Here is a 20,741-nt window from a genome sequence, read left to right as displayed (position 1 = left end):
AATGGAGATACAAGCAAAAGCGAAAAGCTAAATCAAAACGATAAAGTAAAACAGCCAGAAAAGTTAGCAGAGCTTTCGGGCAACACTAGCTCTTCATCAGTGCAAGTGATATAGGCCTATATAAATCCAAAGGCAAATTACTGAAAATAATGATCAGTGGCTAGATACCAATAGAGCTAAATCAAAACGATAAAGTAAAACAGCCAGAAAAAGTAGCAGAGCTTTCGGGCAACAATATCCCTTATATACATGTTGCACAGCGAACAATTATACCGCTGTAGCTGAATACAATAAATTGTATAATGCATGCTAATGACTGTAAGTATAAACATACATGCAAAATTAAAACAATACGCATGAAATACGGTGATTCAAAACTTGGCTTGTTTTGAACGTAGTAAAAAATGTCGCGCGATACGACAATTTACTCCGCTGTATAAACTCTGCATGCCACAATGGCTTGATTTTCGAACGGATTATGTATAAAATGTTGAATTACGGTAAATTACCCCGCCGCCGTATAAAGTCGGCTTGCGATGGCTTTTTTTTAAACAAGACCGTCGGATTTACTGTATATCGCGCGAAATATGACAATTCACTCCGTGTAAAATAGGCTTACAGTGGTTGGTTTTGGAACTGATTGTAACCAGTTGTACTTGGATTGCTTGACTGTACTACAATCACCCTTTCGTTGTTGTCCATCATCCGCGGTATCATCCGACAACAAAGACGGGCACAACATCCGATCAATGTTAACAAGATGATAATGAAAAGACCGCCCCTGCGAAGAAACAAAAATGACATAGTAATGCATTATAAATATGGCAGTTGTTTCAAATGTAGTTCCCAGTATGCGTACAATTCCAATTATGTTCGGGTATATTTTATAAGATATGCTTAATTATTTCTATATACGCATTTACGGGGTATACTTTCGTAGGCCTCATAGGTAGTGCCTAAAGTATCCCTCCCGTTTAGTTTATTATAGTTCTGACCCAGGGAACATAATATGTCACAGAGTGGTCGTGACATAATTTGAGTATAACTCTAACTAGAGTAACGTTTCTGTATGGCTGTATACATACCCCATAATCCCGGAGGATGAAGCATTTTCAGGTTTACAACACGTTTCCCAATGACAGCAATATTCGTCACCAACGCATCTAGAATAAAAAAATAAAATAGTATTAGTACAATAACATTGTCGCGCCACGCCTTGAGGCAGTTATATTCAAGTGTACGGAATCATTAGGAAACTGTATCACGCAGAAGCTAATAGTAGAAAAAAACGGGCATGCGCAAAAACCAAAGCATGTCTGGGAGAAGAGAGTCTATGAGATGTATGCAGTAGTTTGTAAGACTTGTTCAATGGTTGTGAACACAATCTATAGCAAATGATGTGTGTAGTAGATAAAGAATATTGCTTGATTATGCTGTACGACGAAGGTTCGTGGGAAATTAGACATATTTTTTTAAGGTTAAGGTGTGGGTAACTACACATTGATTGATTGATTGATTGATTGATTGATTGATTGATCGATCGATTAGTTAATTAATTGATTCATTGATAGCTTAATCAACAACAGAAGGAAACCAATTTTATGTATTGAACACCCGATAGGCCCTAATTAGATAGAACATTTCAGACTATAGTTAAAAAAATGTTTACTACCGATTGTTAAACAAAAAATATTATTTTTTAAAATATTAAATAGATCAATAAAAAAAGAAGAAAGAACAGTAACTAAATTTTTTTTTTTTTTATGAAGATGAATAAAACAGTACTTACGGTTTAGAAACACAGGACTGAAAAATACAAAGTAAAGTAAAAGAAAAGTAAATATAGCCTAAGTTTCTTAATATTCAAAAGAAGCATCAGCATAATAAATGTAATTCAATAAGTTTAATTATACCTACTATTCTTACGAGTTGCGAAACACAAAATTCAAGATTGTAAGAGGAGATTAGACTGGTCAGTGGTGGCGCCAGCAGGGGGAGGGTGGGGGGGTTGGTACCGGGGGAAAGCTGCCATATTTGTCGGGGACAAAAATATGATCATTTCTTTTCAAAAAACGTGTGTGGCGTATTTGGCATTTTATTGGTTTGTGTTATAGACACGGCGATGACGGCAATCATTGTATACTAAATTACATTGAGTTATTCACCCGGCTATAGGGTATATATCTAAGGTTAACAGACCACCAAAGCACAGTCGTACACTAAACACATGTACTATCGAGGCATTTTCGGAGTGCCGCATTACCAAAATGTTCATTTCGTTTGAAGTGTTTTTCGATCAAAGTTTATTATTAGTTCGTCGAAAAAGATCAGTATTAGAGTATTTAGGAAGGATTTATTTAAATTTACATTATGTGACATTGTTATTAAATGTAATGGAGTGTCTCTAGCCTATTAAACAATGTGTAAGCATCTATTTTTTCAAAAACCCACCCCCTCTTTCGTGCGTACGCCCCCCCCCCCCCCCCCCCCGTCGAAAATAAAGGATTAATACGATCAGCTTGTTTATTCCAGAAACATAAGATAGTTTATGTTTCTAGCGCGGTTATTGCGGTAGCTTTTGATCCTTTTGATTCCTTTTATTTTTTCCTCCATATATAACACGGTTCACTGGTTTCTCCTCCCACCCACCTAATCAATACTTACGGGATCATCTGCAAGGACGGCCGGTAATACAATTAACAATGTCAAACAAAGTCCAAACATACTTAATGGTGTGAAGATCTGAAATTATATATTTAAGACAGATTTACAATAATGAAAAATTATACCAAGATTAGCAAGGCAATTTAGCCTAAATGCTACGAACGTATGTATTAGGCCTACGTAAGTAAGTTTTCGAGACAAAAAAAGTGCGCGCTAGGTTCGATTTGCGACTTCAATTTTTTTTTTTAATTCACAGTTAAATTTATCATTTAAGTTACAATTACGGCGTCATCGTTATATAATGTTCACATTCCAGCAGATTTACAATGATAAAAAAAGTAACGTTATTTAGGTAATACAGTATCATATTATTGTGTTCGTGTCTTTAGTATAGAAAACATTACCCTGTCATGTAGGCTCTGATTGTTCTTATATCTTCCTGAACGTACATGCTCAAAATGCTTGTGTCGGAGTGTATCCTCTAGTAGGCCTACACGCTTTATCAATTTTTACAATAAATCATAGGCCTACATTAATTAATGAAACGTTACTTATGATTTCTCTAATTTTAACTCAATTTGTTCTCAATTGTTCTGCAATTATTAGATAAAAAAAACTATAGATGTTATGTGTAGGCCTATCATTTATAACCAAACTTCCCCACTCTAAGGCCTACAATAGAACGGTAGGCCTATATTATAAAACATTCTAATTAATTATTACGCACCTTATATAATGATAACCACCCAATGACGTTACAGAACGTAGCAACCGGAAATATGTGGTTGATTCACTGGTTCAAAACTTTGGCAGACAGTCAATTCATTGATAGTCTCCCTAATAAAGGGGGGAGAGGGTAAGGGGTTCAGCTACCGATTATAATTTGACCTAACTTAAGACTATATATATTATATGCCAACCATTGTTAATGTTATGATATAATAAATGTTTCTTGAATTGAATTGAATCATCTCCTCTCAATCCCATCATCTGGTTACGTCACTGATAGCTTTAAAAATATTTCTGTAAAAGTATACATAACATACCCACGAAACTGCTATACTCTTCTAAATTATAAGTTAGGCTGTCGGTACAGTACGTCACAAATTGCAAATTTTTTAAGCTTGACGCTGCAAGTTTACACACAATATTTGTATTTTCTATTTGAAATTGTTTACTTTTATAGTGACATTGTTGTAAACATGCTAATACATCATATTATTATTTCGTTTTGGCGCTTAAAGATAACGATATGCGATGAGTCTATTATACTGAATTCTATAGGCCTAGATATATTATATAGGCATAATATAATATAGAAACACTTTTAGACCAGGTGTTCGCTTGTGACTGTATCAGGAACATTAACAGTAAGTCTCCAGAACACCGGCACGAACTAAAGTTACACTCGGCTATCCGCAATTGTAAATTCACACTTTCGAATAAATAATGGTTTTTTTTCTATTGTTTATTACGTTTATTACGCACATTGAGGGTGAATTGTACTATAGATGTTATTCTTAAAGATGTATTGTCCCCCTGAAAAAAACAATTTTACATTTTTTTAATATGCCATTTTAATGTCACATTATCCACTTTGAACAAAAATTAGATTGAAAAAAAAAATTTACCTGAAAAAACTGTAATTTAAAGCAAAAATATAGTCAAATTGGCTGCCAGCCAATGGGGTTTTGGTCGAATTTAACCACTTGATTAAAACTACAAAATAACCTATTCAGAGTATAATCTTCATTTTTCATGATTTGAGGGACAATACATCTTTAAGCAATAACAGTGTTATATACTTTAAAAAGTCTTAATTACCAATTTTACAACAGCTACGCATAAGCTTAGGCTAGAGTATTCTGTTTCAAAAGCCACTATAGCCTACTAGACACACTGCAGGTCTACACAAAGATACAAGATAGAGTTAGGCCTACTATGGCCCTGAACTTAAAATGTATTAATTTAATAAGGAAATAATTAATATTAGAGGAATCAATGACAGAAACTAGGCTTGGCAGAATGTATTCATTTCTTATGAGTTTACAAAACATATTTTCTAAAAAGCAAAATACAAAAGCAATTCCATTTCAGTTTACACAGTATTGTTTTCGAATTGGTTGTAACCAGGAGGTACAGTCTGATTGGGTGACTGATGAATCACAACAACTCTATCCGGCCTTTGTCTGCAGCAGCAACAACAGCAAGCAATGCATCCACCGATGCCAGCCAGTACTCCAACGATCAATAAAACCCTGGTAAGAGAAATAAGGGTTTAAATAATGTAAGATACTCAATACAAATTAGGCAACAGATTTTTCCGCTGCACAAAACAATTCGGTAATTCGGCTCAGAGCTCGGTAATCATCTGTTACATTTCGGTAATTCGGCTCAAAGCTCGGTAAGCAACTTGTATTCGGTAATTCGACTCAGAGCTCGGTAATATGATTGTACACTATTCGGTAATTCGGCTTAGAGCTCGGTAATCAACTTGTACATTATTCGGTTCTTGGCTCAGAACTCTGTAATCAACTTATAAATGTCCGTAATTCGACTCAGAGCTCGGTAATACAATTTTACATTATTCTGTAATTCGGCTTAGAGCTCGGTAATCAACTTGTACACTATTCGGTAACTTGGCTCAGTCGAACTCTGTAATCAACTTGTAAATATCCGTAATTCGACTCAGAGCTCGGTAATAAAATTCTACATTATTCTGTAATTCGGCTTAGAGCTCGGTAATCAACTTGTACACTATTCGGTAACTTGGCTCAGTCGAACTCTGTAATCAACTTGTAAATATCCGTAATTCGACTCAGAGCTCGGTAATAAAATTCTACATTATTCTGTAATTCGGCTTAGAGCTCGGTAATCAACTTGTACATTATTCGGTAACTTGGCTCAGAGCTCTGTAATCAACTTGTAAATCCGTAATTCGACGCAGAGTTCGGTAATAAAATTCTACACTATTCTGTAATTCGGCTTAGAGCTCGGTTATCAACTTGTACATTAGTTGGTGTTTCGGCTCAGAGCTCGGTAACCAATCAATGTAAATCATCATTGATAGTCTTCATACTGCAATTGCGAACACAAGAGTATCTAAACTCACTCTTAATCCGGTAATAAAAACCCTAAATAAATTTGATACTATATGTCTTTCAGAAACACATTGTAAGAATCAGAATATATACATTTAGATGGCTTCTTCATCGTTCAGAACCATAGGCCAAAACTTAAGAAAGGCAATCGAAATTTTGGGGGGCTAGCGTCAAACAAATTAAAGAAAGTCAGCTGGAATTGACGGTATAAGAAAACGAAATGATAAAATTAAGCATAAATCCATTTATAAAGTGTATAACCTCTTTATTTAAAAATATTTTAAAATCGGGTATTTGCCCATTAATTTTTGAGAATGAGTACACTCACTGTTATACATAAAAAAGGCGATAAATCGATACCTAAAAACTATAGAGGAATTGCAGTGGAACTGATGCTTCACCTCCCCCAATCCCAGTATAGCTTTGTTTTGAGCACCAAGTACAAAGTACCAAAGTATATGCGAGCCATGATCCCTTAGTAGGACATCTAATTACTCAGTATGGTTACGTCACCGATAATGTAATCTTTTAAATTTAAAAATTATACATACCACACCCACCACAATAATGCGCCGGTGGAACAACACGTTTCATATTCGCAGCAATATTCGTTACTCAAACACCTACAAATAATGAAACAAAAAATTATTTAAGGAGTGAACTAAATACATTTTAATTTCATCTTAGCTAAAAACAAAGTTATAAAAAAATGATTTACTCACTGGTTTATAAGGCAAACCTGAAAAATAAAACAGTGTATTCAGCATTATTATTATTCATTAATTTTTCAGAAAGACATAAAGAAAATATACATGAATAAATTAAAAGATATTATTGTAATGTTTTGCATTTGTGACCCATAAGTTAAGGCTAGTAGGTTCAATGGCAATACCCTCTAACATTTAACTGGCACCGACGTTAATGGTTTTAAATTTGTACAGCGCATAATACAAATACAGTAGTCTCTATGCGCTGTGGACTCGTGTTACACTTTTCAACATGCTTCTCCCCAAGGTTTGGTTTTTTTTTCGTACATAAGTTGGGGGAATGTGAAAGATAGCCGAACTACTTCCTAAATAATTATAACTAAACCTAACTGGATTTATAGCAAATTGTAGCCGGGTGTGTAGAAAGCGACGACCTCGAATTGGACGACCCCAACGACCCGGGCGACCTCGAATTGGACGACCTAGAATTGGACGACCCATAACACGAAACCGACGACCCCTACAGCCTAGCCTAGCCTAGGCCTAAGTGTGGTATAACATCCCGAAGCCGAACATAGCCAAAGATCTTGAAACCATACCTTATATAATAATCGCAAGCAAGCAATTGATTGAAAAAATACAGAAATATCGCCATTTGATACTGAATGTGTCGACACGAACAAACGAACAGATATGGAACGCCAACGCCGCCGCTGAAAAAGGGGCCGTTTTGACCTGGTTTGCCATGTTTATGATATTTCGTGTGCTAATCGAGTCGAATGCAGTTTTAATGATGCACTCTTGGCGTTCCATATCTGTTCGTTTGTTCGTATCGACACATTCAGTATCTCAAATGGCGATATTTCTGTATTTTTTCAATCAATTGTTTGCTTGCGAGTATTATATAAGGTATGGTTTAAAGATCTTTGGCTATGTTCGGCTTCGGGATGTTATACCACACTTGGGCCTAGGCTAGGCTAGGCTATAAGGGTCGTCGGTTTCGTGTTATGGGTCGTCCAATTCTAGGTCGTCCAATTCGAGGTCGCCCGGGTCGTTGGAGTCGTCCAATTCGAGGTCGTCGCTTTCTACACACCCAATTGTAGCCCGTACCCAGTAAGTCAGTCACTAACCCGGATGTTGAACTCGCGTGAATAATTTCGTAGATTGAAAAGGACTGTATAAAGAATAATGAATGCTAATCATGAGTACCAGCATGCATGATGTATGTTTAGTTAGTAATGATTGTATTTTGACTGGTCGAATGTATGACAGTAGGCTTATGTTAGGGATTTGGCTGACAAACAGTGAGTTATTGAACAAAATGTTAAAAAATAATGTTATAATAGCCATTCAGTCATGCTTTCAGATTTGAATGAAATCTTTTTTCTGAATAAATCATCTCAACACAGGCGAATCTCAGTGCTTATTGTTCGTTATAAAAGATACTTTCCTTACACTAACCCTCTAAATAATCTCTATCTCACTATAAAATAAAAAGAAGCTGTTCATGAGATTCAAACCCCATACGTCGACATGCAAATTGTCTGGACTACACAGACGGCTCGACAGACAGCGTTTGCATTAGCGAATTGTAGTTAGCTCAATTCTTACCAACACCTTATGGATATGAATAATTAATATTCATTCACATTTTGTGACTTTTCATGAGGGATCCCCAACTTATGTACGAAAAGAAATATCTCCCCCGGGTCACGTTCAACTGTACGAGGAGGCCTACTCCTTGAAAAACAATTGTTAAACATTTTAACAGCAAATGACATTAAATAAGCCATGGAAAGGTCACGTGCACAAGGCCTACCCAGGAAAGGAAACAAGTGGAAACATGTTTACAAGAAACTGGATGTGCCACAATGTATGCAAATCTACAGACACATTAATGACGAATACTTTAACATTCTTGAAAAAAGGCCTTCTACTTTCCACCAGTTTTATCAGATAATCTAATAAATTCTTCGGAGCCAACAGTACCAAGGATGAGGTGTGGGGTTATTTATTTTTACGAGAAACTGGAATGTATACAACAAATTAACAATGTATTCAAATCCACAGACACATTAATGACGAATAGTTCAACAGTCATGACATGACTTTCTAGGAGTTTTATCAGATAATCTATATTGTTTTGATAATACTTGTAACATGACCACACTGCTGATTTTGCCATTTTGACCCTATACTAAACTGTTGAAGCATTGACGTCTGTGATAAAACAGAAGGAGAAAGAAAGTCGGGTATATCAAGATATTTAATGAACGGAGGGAATACATCAGTTTGAACATACTAGCCTGGGAAACATGATCTAGAGAAACGTCTTTGGATAAGATTCAATTTGTTGTAGATACATTAATAATATTATATTGTTTATTTTATTTACATGAGGAAAATCAATATGTTAATATAAGTGTTTTCGATCGTACTGAGAATCGGAGGACGATCAATGCATACTGACGAGAAACTCAATAATTCTGTCCAGCATATAAAAGTGGTTGTAACCAAACGAATCTATACTATAGCAACCATCAGATGGTTCCTTTTTATTTTAAATTTTCGAACAGTTTAATCTTTTCCGAAACTTGCAAAACAAAACAACAAGAACAGTTTTTAAAACGATTTTCAAAAAGTACATTCATAGTACTTCATTCCTGTAAAATAAAATTATTTATCTTTTATGGGTCTCTCCCATCCTTATTCATTCGTGTGTATGTATGCATATATTTTGACTTACAATAATTCATTATTATATATAGGCCTAATACAATAAAGTAATATTATAGATAAGGTTATCAAATGTAAGGCAGCACACAAACAATTTTGTGTTCATAGTACTGTATACAAATATTGCACATACATTAAAATAAAATTTATAATATTACACCTTTTTTTATTATATATATATATATGCATTTTTTTTTAAATTTCACAAAAAAATAATTAAAAGCCAGAAAAAAAATTATTAGCTGGTTCTAGTCGGCTTTAAAAAAATACAAACTTCGTTGGTAGAGAGGATTTGTTTTTGTTCGATGTTTCTGAATGTTATGTTAGTAAGGAAATTGAATACACTATACTACTAGAACTTAACCATACTAAATAATTTTATATTCTATAATGTTATATTACAAGATAGCCCGGATAAAGGCCTCGATGTGATTTTAATCCGGGGTGTCCACCCGCCCCTGTCTTGTAAGTTTAAATAAAATAAAATTAGTCTTACGTAGTCTGCAAGAACATTTGGAATGCAAACAACCATAAACAGTGCCAACAGTCTGAACATCTTGATCAGTCTAAAAATGAATTGATGGAAGATTAAAGTTCAGAGACAAAGAGGAAACCACAAACCAAACGGAAGTGGCCTAAGCTTCTGGTAAATGCTTTGTAGCATTCACAAATTAATAATAATAATAATAATAATAATATTTATTCGGCAAAAGTTCTTAAAAGTACGTTTTATATTTCATCTTGCCAGGAGCAAGTAATAGGCATGACCCCAAACAGAAAACTGCTCTTTTACTCCGTCGATATTATACAATACAAAAAACAATAATCTAGGAAAAATAACAAACGATGAATTTAAAAATGTAAGCCTTCCAATGTTTTAAACGCCCTTCACACCTCTGACACTTGATCTCACAAACTCATTAAAGGATGAGGTACAGAGGCCATGCATTATTTTAAAATCTAATGTGAGTCTATACACTTTAAATATATCTTGAATGTAATCTAAATTACATTCAACATAAACACTTTTTCTGTAACTATAGTTAAATTATGTCTTTGTTCGACACTCCTCCTTTTACATAGCCTACGTATATTCGGAGAGACTCATATTAGGCCTAATGTATTACAATCAATTACTAAACTAAAAATAAGTTATATTAAACATTGCTGATAATAAACCTAATCATTAACTGTAGTTAAACCTGATAATAACACTTCACTTACGTTTATCAGCTTTACAAAAGAACAGTAAATACACGTAAATTTAGTTGCTCGACTGCAGGTTAGGAACAAAGAAAAACGGTTAGACTAGAACTTGGAAATTCCAATTCGTTGTGCTTTATCACGTGATGTTTTTCTTTCAGAAACGTCACTAGAATAACCACCTGTGATACGTCTCGTCAAACAGAGGTAGGTGTAATATGTTATTATATATATGTTATGTATTATGAAATAAATGCCCCTTAAAATGGATATGAAACAATGTTAAAAAAAATGAGTTAGTTTCATTATCGGAAAGTACGCATAGAATCATGTTAGTGACCTTTATGCTAAATATTATGGACGTCTGGGTCCCCCTCTAATCGGTGACAAAAAATCTTTTTGTGACGTCACTAAAAGAAAAATTTGCATTAGGAGAATTCGTCATTCACAGACTTTTGCAGATTGGCTCTATATTATTACAGCTTTGGCTTATCCGCTTTACATTTTTGTTTATGAATATGTTTTAAATGTTTTCGAAAACAATTTTTGTTTGTTTGTCAACCGATTATTTTTTAAAATGAGTTTTAAAATCTGTTCTTATGGCAATCTTCTGCAAATTGACTAACGTTTTGCACCGGGAGGCTGGAGAAACGTAGATACAGTGCGCATGTGTGAAAATGTCAATTACACGATCGCTACGGAGAAACCCCGACGCCATTTTTTTTCCACTATCGACGGCGGAGTGTTTATTTTTATCATCATTTTGGAATGGATAGTGAAGAGGAATATTTTGTAGCGGATATAGAAATAGAAGAAGATTTACTACCAGTAAATCCTGACAATTTAAGACCGTTCGATAATGACCCACGTCTACCACCATTGCAAAGGCCCGCAGCAGACGATCGGTTAGGCCTACCTCCTGACGCTCGTCGGGCCAGGGAATTCGAACGGTTTGGGCTTCCACCTAACATGCATGTTAGGCAAGGTCGAGAATGGTAAGCGATAAGTAAGAGAGATGTAATGGGACCCCATGGTTTTTTTAGACCTACTTTGGGAGTTACTGCTGTTTCGCATCTTTTCGATTTTTCACTCTTTGTACTCAACGCGAAAATAAACCTCCCTACCTGTCCTGCCTAGCTAACCTATCCTAGTAGTAGAGTATATAAATATACTATACTATAGTCCACCTGCTACTATAGTACTAGGCCTAGCTATATTAGAGATAGAGCTAGAGGCCTAGGCTATATTCAATAGTCCTACTACTACTAGGCCTAGGCTCATATAGCCTAGGCTAGTCCTGGCTAGATAGTACTATCAGTAAGTTGTAGTTATTATATTATAATTAGCAGGCCTACTATTAGTATTAGGCTATGTAGGAGAATACTTTTAGAATATAAAAAATAGACTACAGAATAGATTAGTATAGTAGGTATGTATGGTAGGCTATCTAAGCAGAGAGGCAGTCCACCATATTAGCATTTTGTACAGTAGGCCTAGGCTAGTAAATAGTATGCTAGTACAACCTGTTATTATGTAATGACTAAATGTAGGCATAATTAATTAAATTAGGAAGTACATTAAAATGACTGCAACTACACTTTCACAAATCATATTAATTATCGACTGTATATATTTAGGGCTCTACTATACACGTTGCGAAAGTAGGAAACAATGAGCCACATTAATGTGTAATCTATGATTTTGTTTAAATAGGTGTGAATGTGGAAACTGTGTGGAAGAAGAAACATGGGAGAATAGATACTGTTGCCAACAGGTAATATTAATTTTTAATAATTAATTATTTTCAGAAAAAACACAAATTAAAGAATTGCATTGTCCCACAAAAACATGAAAAATGAAGATATAAAATCAAATTTCGAATATAGTACGGTAGGCCGTTTTACAGTTTTAGTAAAAAAAAAAAGACAAAATAAATGGCTTAATATAACCAAAAACCCATTAAATCTGACTCGGACCAACTATTTTTTGGCTTTAAATTAATTTGTGTTTTCTTTGTATTTTGTTACAGGTAGAAAAAATCAACAACAAAAACAAGGAGGGACCTCAGCACACTGGGTGCGTAACAACACACCCATGGTTCGAACCTGCAATTTTAAACCCAGCAACACTACAAATTGCGTATTGGCAGTATGTCTCGCAATACCAAGAACATGTGGTGGAAGGTGCAATAGAAAGGTACTGTACAGAGTAAAAGTTAATAAAAAAGAAAAATATATTATATCATATGTATATCAATCTACTATTAATTTCCAACTGGAGGAATGTACATGACAGGAATCTTACAAGACAAATAAACAAATAATTTGAACACAATAACATGTATTTTTCTTTTGTTTGTACATTTTTCCAGGCGATACAGATATACTGCATACCGCCAATTTGTACGTTGGTGCTGGGGGTTTCTTGGCAAGGACCGAAGAATACCAATGCCATCTTGTGTTATGAAAAAAATACGAGATGTTTTCCCAGATGAAGCCAACAATTACACAGGGTTCAAATATCCACCATTGGATAGATAAGGTAGACTCAAATTCATTATGTTGTAGGTTTGAATCTGCTTAGTAACTTGGCTACAAACTCATTTTTGTCAGGTTTTGGCATTTTCTCTGCAATTGTGCCTGGGTCACACATTATCTCTGGTGTGTAATATAGTTCTTTTGTATTTGTTTTTGCCATGTACATTGCCATTTCAATCACGTTAATTGCGTATTCTGAAAGGAAAAACAAATAAATAATAATAAGACTTTTTGATTACAGAAAACATATATATGTTATATTTTTTAAATAAATAAATAAATCTTACCAAAAGTGGGGTTAACTAAATGTTTTTTTGCCACCCAGTCTTTTTTGGCTCTAGAATACCACAGTGAATACTCTTTCTCGCCTTTTTTATTTTCTCGCTGGCACCGTCCGACATTCTCATTACAATGCAGTGCAGCAATGTACGTTCTGAAAATAGTAAAAAAATTGTTTGTCTTTCACCATTCCAATGACTCGAGTAATTTTTTTTTGTTTCATTTTTTAGCTTGTTTTGGGAAGATGTATAATACTACCTTGCAATCATTCCCTTGAAACGGTATGGATGCATTTTTGGAGCGAAGTGATTGATAACTTGATGGAATGATTCGTTAGAATATGTCTGGATAGTAGGTGATAACTGTTGAACTGATCTTAAAAGATATGAAGAATTCAGAATCTTTGACAATACTTCCTCAGCTTTAGAGCCTGTATTCGAGATAATAACAAATCATGTGTTTAGACATTACAGTAAACATTGTAAAATTGTAAAATGTTCGTTTGTCAGTGTGCAATTTTTACTTTGATTGAGATTGGTTACTACTTAATTATACACATGAGATACTTACTTGGGATAATGTAATCCCGTTCTTCCAGTTCACCATGCATGCATTTGGGATACAAGGGAGTTTCATGTTCATGTATCCCTCTAACATGATTGTATATGCTTTTAAATTTTTGGACTCTTAGTTCCTTGTCGTGACTCAAATCTTTAGTCTCGGGTGTAGTTGACGCAATCCAATAAATCATAGTTACAATAGATTTGATCCATTTTGTTATCTGGTCACAGTCTTTAAGCTTTCCACCCTTCAGACATTGTTTTTTTACACCTGCATGTCAATTTAAGAAAATACAGATTTTATATTTCTTTAACTAAGCAGTTTGATCATATTAAACATCTTCAAATAGTATACACACTTTTTATTTAAAAAAAAAAATATATTGTGTTTAAAGATTGTTGGCAATTAAATGGACTACTGTACTGAGATAACAGTTTAGTGTATAATTTTATAATATTAATCATGTACCATATTAGTGATGGTTCAGCAAAGGTGATGAATTGAAGTAGTTAAATACTTGCCTTTAGCAACATGCCACACATCAAAGTAGTGTATTATATTCTGCATGGAATTTTTGAGGTAGGCAGCTACACTACTATGTCTGTCGGAAACAATTCTTTCCACTGTAACTCCGTAACCTTTTAAAACCATCAATGTTCTTTTCAGCCCCTCCAGTTCCATTGCTGGTGAATTCGAACATTCATCTTTCTGTAAAACAAATTCAGTTAAAAAGTTATAATTTAGGAGGTGGCATGTCCAACATTGTTATAAGCACAGTACAGGTAAAGTATTACTGTACAATAAAGATGGAGTAAATTTGACTTGACGACTTACTTGGACCACTTCAATGTGGATTACTTTATGGGTGTCTGCATCAATTGTGGTATACGTGCCAAACTTGGCTGTATGTCCTGGGCTATCGCAGCGCATATCACATGAAATATTCATGTTGCTCTTGAAATTGTGTTCTCTCTGCGCTGCGAAAACACAGGACACAGCTGGCAGCAAATACCTAAAAAAAAACATAACACATCATCGAGCTCCAATGAGCGTTTATTGCTGTGAATAATAATACGAATTTGTAAAGCGCCAATTCTAGCAGTAAGTGATCAAAGGTGCGGTGTATGAGAGCTAATTTGAATTTGAGTTTTTAAGGCAGATTTAAAGGCGATCGACATGATCGAATAGAGGCGGGTAGCTCATCCCATAAGCGAGAGGCAGCAGAAGTAAATGAATGCGATAGACCATTAAAAAAATATAATAATAGTTGTACTGTACTTACCATTTCTGGTGGTAAAAATATGTTCTATCAGTAAAAACTGCAATGTTTAAAAATCTCATAGCTCTTAAAAACTGTGTTATACAACAACCTATAAATATAAAAAAATGTATTTATGTACTGTAAATAGTGTCAATGTTGTTTGAACCGTAAACTTTTAGATTATTTCAAGCCTTCATAAAAATTAAAAAGAATAAACCTTATCTTACCTGACACAAGAATAGCGGCAGACAAAAGAATGTTAAACAAAAACATTTTTCCATGTTTTGGTTGGCTCATCCATTCAAATTGATAGCCGCAACTTCGATTTCTGCACTTTGACTCTATCTCTACTGCTGTTCCACACTCTCTCTTTATTTTTCTATCTGCTTTCCCTCCACACTGCCGACACCTGTCAAAGAGAGCCATTAATTCTCTTTGACCAACAATATACTTTCGCTGACCTCTAATAGTATCCGCTGGTTCTATATAATCTGTTTGGTCATCTGGACCAATGTAGTCCGCATCTGCATCGTCATGATCACTATCACTGTCGGATTCCGAATATAAATTGAATGCGCCACGTGTGCCTCTTATATTTCTTCCTTCATCATCCGAATCTATTGTGTAAGTAAATTTGTCATGTCAAAAAACGGCATTGACAAGTATTTGATTGACATCAAATTAAGATATATAAGTGCGCAATAAAAACAATTGGCCTAAAGCTCTGTCTACACTGTCAAACTTTGTGACAAAAAAATGTGATATGCCCATATATGGACATGATGATGTCATAGAACCATCATATTTAAGCATAGTAGTTTGATAGTGAAGACAGAATCATCAATGTAAAAAAGTTTAGTATTAATATTGGCATTACCTGAAGACTGCACATACTGTCCTTGTGCCTATGTACAAAAATATAGTAATTATTACATTTAAAATACAGTACTAGAAATAGTTTCCATAGGGATTTAATCAAAATTAATCTAATGACTCCCTGCATTAATTGTAATTGGTAGATAGGCATAGACTTTTTGTATAAGCCTTTTTCACGAAATGGAAGACATTTTCGACCGATGACAAACAATGCTGTGCAGGGAAGCGTAAAAAAAAAAAAAAGAGTTTTCATGGATTTCAAGACACCATGTTAATTAAAATTGTAACCCCTGAACGGATGGATGATCGTATGAGGAAATAAAGTTACTGTAACATTTTCTTAAAAGATTGGCCTAAAACATCACTGTATGTCTGAAAAAAAATTAGAAATTGATTTTTTGTTCGCTTAAAATTCATAAAAAAAAAAACACCCGTGTATAAGCATAAGCGTTTGTCACCACCGTTTTTCCCGCGATGCAGTTGCGGCGCCTATGCTTTTATACACTGTGGTGTGCTATGTTATTTCTGTTGGTTACGCTTCCCTGCACAGCATTGTTTGCCATCCGTGAAAAAGGCCTACTTACCGACGATGTACTTGGACCACGGCTGGCTGCTAAAATCTAAAAAAAAAAAAAGATGAAATAAATAAATAATTTCTGCGTTTTTTTGGCCTATGCGTATTTACCAGATTGAACTAATCTAAAACGATAGTAGATAGGCCTAAGACGGTATAATAGGTTAATAGAGTCTAGTGACAATGCTAGACCCTGTATGCCGCATACCATTATTTCGTACTGTGCGTAACGCGCGTTCAAAATTTGGCTATTATTAAACTAGCCGTCATGCATCTACGAAGAAGTTTAGGCCTACACCGAGATTATTTCTATCCACAATTATTATATTTCTATTCATAAATTAGGGCCTAGGCCTAAATGGAGATTGTTTCTATTCGTAATTATATTTTAGTAAAATACCAATATTCTATCTGGGCAATTTATGATAAACAAAATGTTTTGTGATTTGAGTACTGTATGCCTACCCTATTGACCTCTCGCCTCCGATAACAGGTCCGCATCTTCTTCTTTTTTGGCTTCGTGCTATCAGTATCATCCCTATTCCCTTCTATTACTGGCGATTTCAATGTTGGGAAAGCGCCAGGACGAAGACGGTATCTTATTTTTTTCCCCTTCTTTCCCATCTCTTGTATTTCGGTGCGGTTTATGTTATCTTCTATACAAAAATGCTCAGTGCATATTTTATGAGACGGCTTCCAGATGTATCCTTTTCTAGTTAGTTTTACGAAATCCTCCCATTTTTTAAAAGTTTCCACTTGGTCCACTTGGCTTGGAAAAAGGAGAAAGGATACATGTGGGTGGGATGTTGGGGTCCTGTTGCACCCCCCAATACAGCACGCATTAGGCATTGTTCGGAAAACTTTATACTATACGACTGTACTGTATTCAACTCGATTTTTTCTCAAACCAACGTGTCCCAGGAGGACGCGCACCTCTATGGATTTTCCAAAGGGTCATGTCAGTGTGTCACACGCTGACGCTGGACAGACAAATTTCTGAAATTTTTTTGCAATGATAGAGCTGCCTGTCCTATATAAATATATACAGTATTGGCCATTGTTTTTAACCAAGCTTGATAACCATCGAATACTTCAACAACTAGGTAGACAGCTACATCATAAATAAAGGGTGAACAAAAATAGGCCAATGTTTTAAAATGGTTGACTAGGTGTGTAATATAAAAAATAGCATTGAGACAAGTGTACATTTAATTCATTTATTTTCATTCAGCAAGAAATTAAATAAATATAAAATTATATAGGCCCTACTCTTTCAAATTGACTAAAACATTTATTAATATTATTTATTATACAATTAAAATGTTTATAAATCTGAACAATACTCCTTGGTCCACATTTTAAGATTCTTCTATGTTTAAATAGAATTATTATTAATGCAACATAAATCTACAATGCTGTAAAATCAGTTTTTAATTCCTTGCATTTCTTGCCACAACAAGTCAATATTCCATCTGCAAAGATAAAAGATAGTAAGTATATAATATATATAAAGGTAATTGGTATAGCCCCTAAAACTCGACTGGTACCATAGGTAGGCCTAGCTACTGCCGAGTAATGGTCGAGTAAACAAAGTTTGAGTAATATAGGTCAAGCTTGTAACTTGAATTAACAGCAGTATTTTTAGTAAACAAAAGGTTAAATTAAATAAATAATATAATTCATATATTTAATAATACTGTACTACAGTTTATATGATGGCCATTATTTAGAGTCACGAATAAAAAAGTAGAGCTTACGTACCCGGTTTTTTTTCATCAGGTACAAATTTGTCCACCTTTTTAGTTTACTGCACGATGCGTGATGATATTCAATCAAGGCAATCCATCATCATTCAAGAGGTGCTCTCGTCTTTTGCCGTCTACTACTAACATTGTCCTTCATTGGGCTTATATCATATTAGCTTTTATGCAAAAAACTTCATTAGGTAAAACTATAATGATAAATAATAATTTTCATCTTGTAGATGAATGTACCCAAGTTTTCGGAGAAAATGTAAACACTCGCGGTCGGCCGGCCTAGCCTAGAATCGGCTTGACATGTGTGTATCGTGTGTGACGTGTGTTGTTTACGTTCGCTTCCTGTCCGCTTTGAAAGAAGCTCATTGGCTGTAGTTGGGCATTCTTAACCAATCACGAAACAGCTGCTGCCGTGGATGCAAAAGCGGGCGTTTTAAATTAATCGGAAGATTCCGCGTACGTTTGTTTAGAACGTTAATGAAATCCAAGATGGCATGATGGTTGGTCGGCCATCTTTCGATGGTTTTACACTGATTTTTAACTTATTTATTTCTCAAGTTTTACAAGGTATTAAAACCTAATTTTTGGTGTGTTGTTATTTCATATGTAAAGCATTCATACAAAATTATTTTTGTTGATATTTTAATATTGTTTCATATCCATTTTAAATACCGTTATTAAAACACAATTAATATCTAGAGGTGACAAATACAGTTACAAATTGTATCAAAATGCATGCTTAGTAAATTGCAGATCACAAATTCTACTACATGTGTTATAATACAATAATATTATGTATAATGCATGTGTAATGCTTATACCCAAATACTTGAATGATTTATCTGCTGAAACTGAATCTGACTTGAACCTGAGAAACCTTGTGGGACCCGTTAAAGTAAAAGCTGGAATGATAAGGACCATGCTATAAATAGATGAGTGGCGGGAAAATGGTCATGAATATTTAGTGTATAATGTTTCAGTATGGGTCAGTTCATAAGGGATTTTGTCAATTGAATTGCATTTTTAATAGTTTCTTTTTTTTGTATAACCTAACTTTTAAATTGATAATTACATGTGTATGACTCGAGTTACAGTAATCGCTCTGTAAACTACGGAATAATATTATGGTAAATCTTTCGTGGTCGCTGCTCCAAAATTGTGGAACTCTTTGCCTTTGGTGATTCGTGAGTCTCCCTCCGTTTCAATCTTCAAAGCTCACTTGAAGACTCACTTGTTTCGTTCTGTGCGATTTCATTATTTTTTCATATACATTTTATTCATTTTATTGTTTGTTAGGCAGGATAGTCGGATGCTCACATCACTTTGACACTTTGTGAATAAATAGTTAGCTTGTCTTGACAAGTTAGTGAAACAGTGTGGAGATTCCGTTTTCGGACTTTTTCTGTTGTCTTGGTCAATTTATTAGGTTTTTTAGGCTATTTCGTGGTTTATTTTACATCAAAATTTTCATTTTCACACTTGTGCTAAACAGCGCATAGAGACTATTTGTATTTTGCGCTATACAAATTAAAAACCATTAAAACCATTAAATAAATATCATCGGTTAAAAATTGTCATTGTACCCAACTGGGAATGGATGACACTTACTAGTGCCTAGCCCAAAGTGAAGGTTTTCATCTCCTTCCGACTGGTTACTAGGTAAGCATCTATATTTTTATCTCTCTTAATTTTAGAATTGTTTACTATAGTTAATTTGATTAGTTATTTGATTGTTATACTAGACACAACACAATAGTAGCCTATTAGTATACTATCGTTAATGATACGATAGATCGATTACTGATTACTAATATGTTATTTAAAAAGTAACAGTTTTTGTTATATCTCCTTCCGACTGGTTATTAGCTTCAATAAAAGAATTTAACTTTTCCAAATATAATATTAATTATAATATTAGTTTTGCTAGAGCAATTTCGATTTTGTTTTTAATTTACCGATTTCAATTACGCATGATATCTAACGGGTATTCTTACGAACCTTAAATGGTTAAGAATTTATAGAACGCAAAACAAAAAGTATTGAAGCGCTGTAAAAACAAGTGAAAAGAAAGAAAGAGGAGTCTAATTACGCTGGGGTGTCTTATCCTATAGTAAAGTTATAGAAACGGGCTTGAGCAGGCAAAACGAAATGAGTTTTTCTTAGCCGCTCTTTGAAAAGGCTATATACATGGCTGCAGTCGCAAATTTGAGTTAGTGTTTACCGAAGACCGACATAGTGAGCTGTAAAGTCGCGTTATCCCGAGACTAAAATACAAGCAAAAGAGGAATTAGAAAAAATAATGCAAGCTAATTCTATAATTTGGAGAAAACTATTAATATCGTTGCTGAATTACCGTAAGTCACACAGGTGATCAAGTTTATGTGAAAGTTCTGACATTTAGCGAGTGAGTGGCCGAGCGGTTAAGACAGTGGAACCGTGATTACGTGGCCACAACATCGGCAGGGGTTCGAGGCTCACTCACTCA

The 20,741-nt window shown here is 34.6% G+C and overlaps 3 protein-coding genes across 3 annotated transcripts in view; 1 reads left to right on the top strand and 2 right to left on the bottom strand.

Moving 5' to 3' along the window:
* Positions 1-35: 35 nt before the first annotated feature.
* LOC144841619 (uncharacterized) lies at positions 36-2,767 on the bottom strand. The gene is made up of 4 exons (XM_078698067.1): positions 2,665-2,767; positions 1,790-1,806; positions 1,086-1,163; positions 36-781 (listed from the first exon to the last, which is right to left on the bottom strand). The coding sequence occupies exons 1-4, from the start codon at positions 2,722-2,724 to the stop codon at positions 616-618; spliced, it is 321 nt and encodes a 106-aa protein (XP_078554193.1). The 5' UTR covers positions 2,725-2,767; the 3' UTR covers positions 36-615.
* A 1,347-nt stretch (positions 2,768-4,114) lies between these two features.
* The window catches only part of LOC144841620 (uncharacterized), a 31,017-nt gene continuing 14,390 nt past the window's right edge, over positions 4,115-20,741 (bottom strand). Inside the window, exons 2-6 of the mRNA XM_078698068.1 lie at positions 10,433-10,464; positions 9,705-9,774; positions 6,488-6,504; positions 6,317-6,388; positions 4,115-4,922 (exon numbers count right to left, since the gene is read on the bottom strand). Coding sequence (XP_078554194.1) covers positions 4,763-4,922; positions 6,317-6,388; positions 6,488-6,504; positions 9,705-9,764 — 309 coding nt within the window. The 5' untranslated portion in view covers positions 9,765-9,774; positions 10,433-10,464 and the 3' untranslated portion in view covers positions 4,115-4,762. The remainder of the gene's footprint in view (positions 4,923-6,316; positions 6,389-6,487; positions 6,505-9,704; positions 9,775-10,432; positions 10,465-20,741) is intronic.
* LOC144841617 (P2X purinoceptor 7-like) lies at positions 11,085-14,186 on the top strand. Its single transcript, XM_078698064.1, has 5 exons — positions 11,085-11,406; positions 12,125-12,185; positions 12,441-12,607; positions 12,783-12,952; positions 13,458-14,186. The coding sequence occupies exons 1-4, from the start codon at positions 11,180-11,182 to the stop codon at positions 12,949-12,951; spliced, it is 624 nt and encodes a 207-aa protein (XP_078554190.1). The 5' UTR covers positions 11,085-11,179; the 3' UTR covers position 12,952; positions 13,458-14,186.

Source organism: Antedon bifida, chromosome 4 (genome assembly GCF_963402885.1).
Source record: "Antedon bifida chromosome 4, ecAntBifi1.1, whole genome shotgun sequence".
NCBI lineage: Eukaryota > Metazoa > Echinodermata > Crinoidea > Comatulida > Antedonidae > Antedon > Antedon bifida.
This window is presented reverse-complemented; position numbering and strand designations above follow the sequence as displayed.

Bases quoted from the DNA above. Each gene is read 5' to 3' on its own strand.
- LOC144841619 (XM_078698067.1), bottom strand. From the start codon at position 2,724: ATGTTTGGACTTTGTTTGACATTGTTAATTGTATTACCGGCCGTCCTT. The intron at 782-1,085 runs GTATGTATACAG...GTTTCTTCGCAG, and splicing joins TCATCCTCCGGGATTATGGG to GGGCGGTCTTTTCATTATCA.
- LOC144841617 (XM_078698064.1), top strand. From the start codon at position 11,180: ATGGATAGTGAAGAGGAATATTTTGTAGCGGATATAGAAATAGAAGAA. The intron at 11,407-12,124 runs GTAAGCGATAAG...TTGTTTAAATAG, and splicing joins GTTAGGCAAGGTCGAGAATG to GTGTGAATGTGGAAACTGTG. The intron at 12,608-12,782 runs GTACTGTACAGA...ACATTTTTCCAG, and splicing joins GTGGAAGGTGCAATAGAAAG to GCGATACAGATATACTGCAT.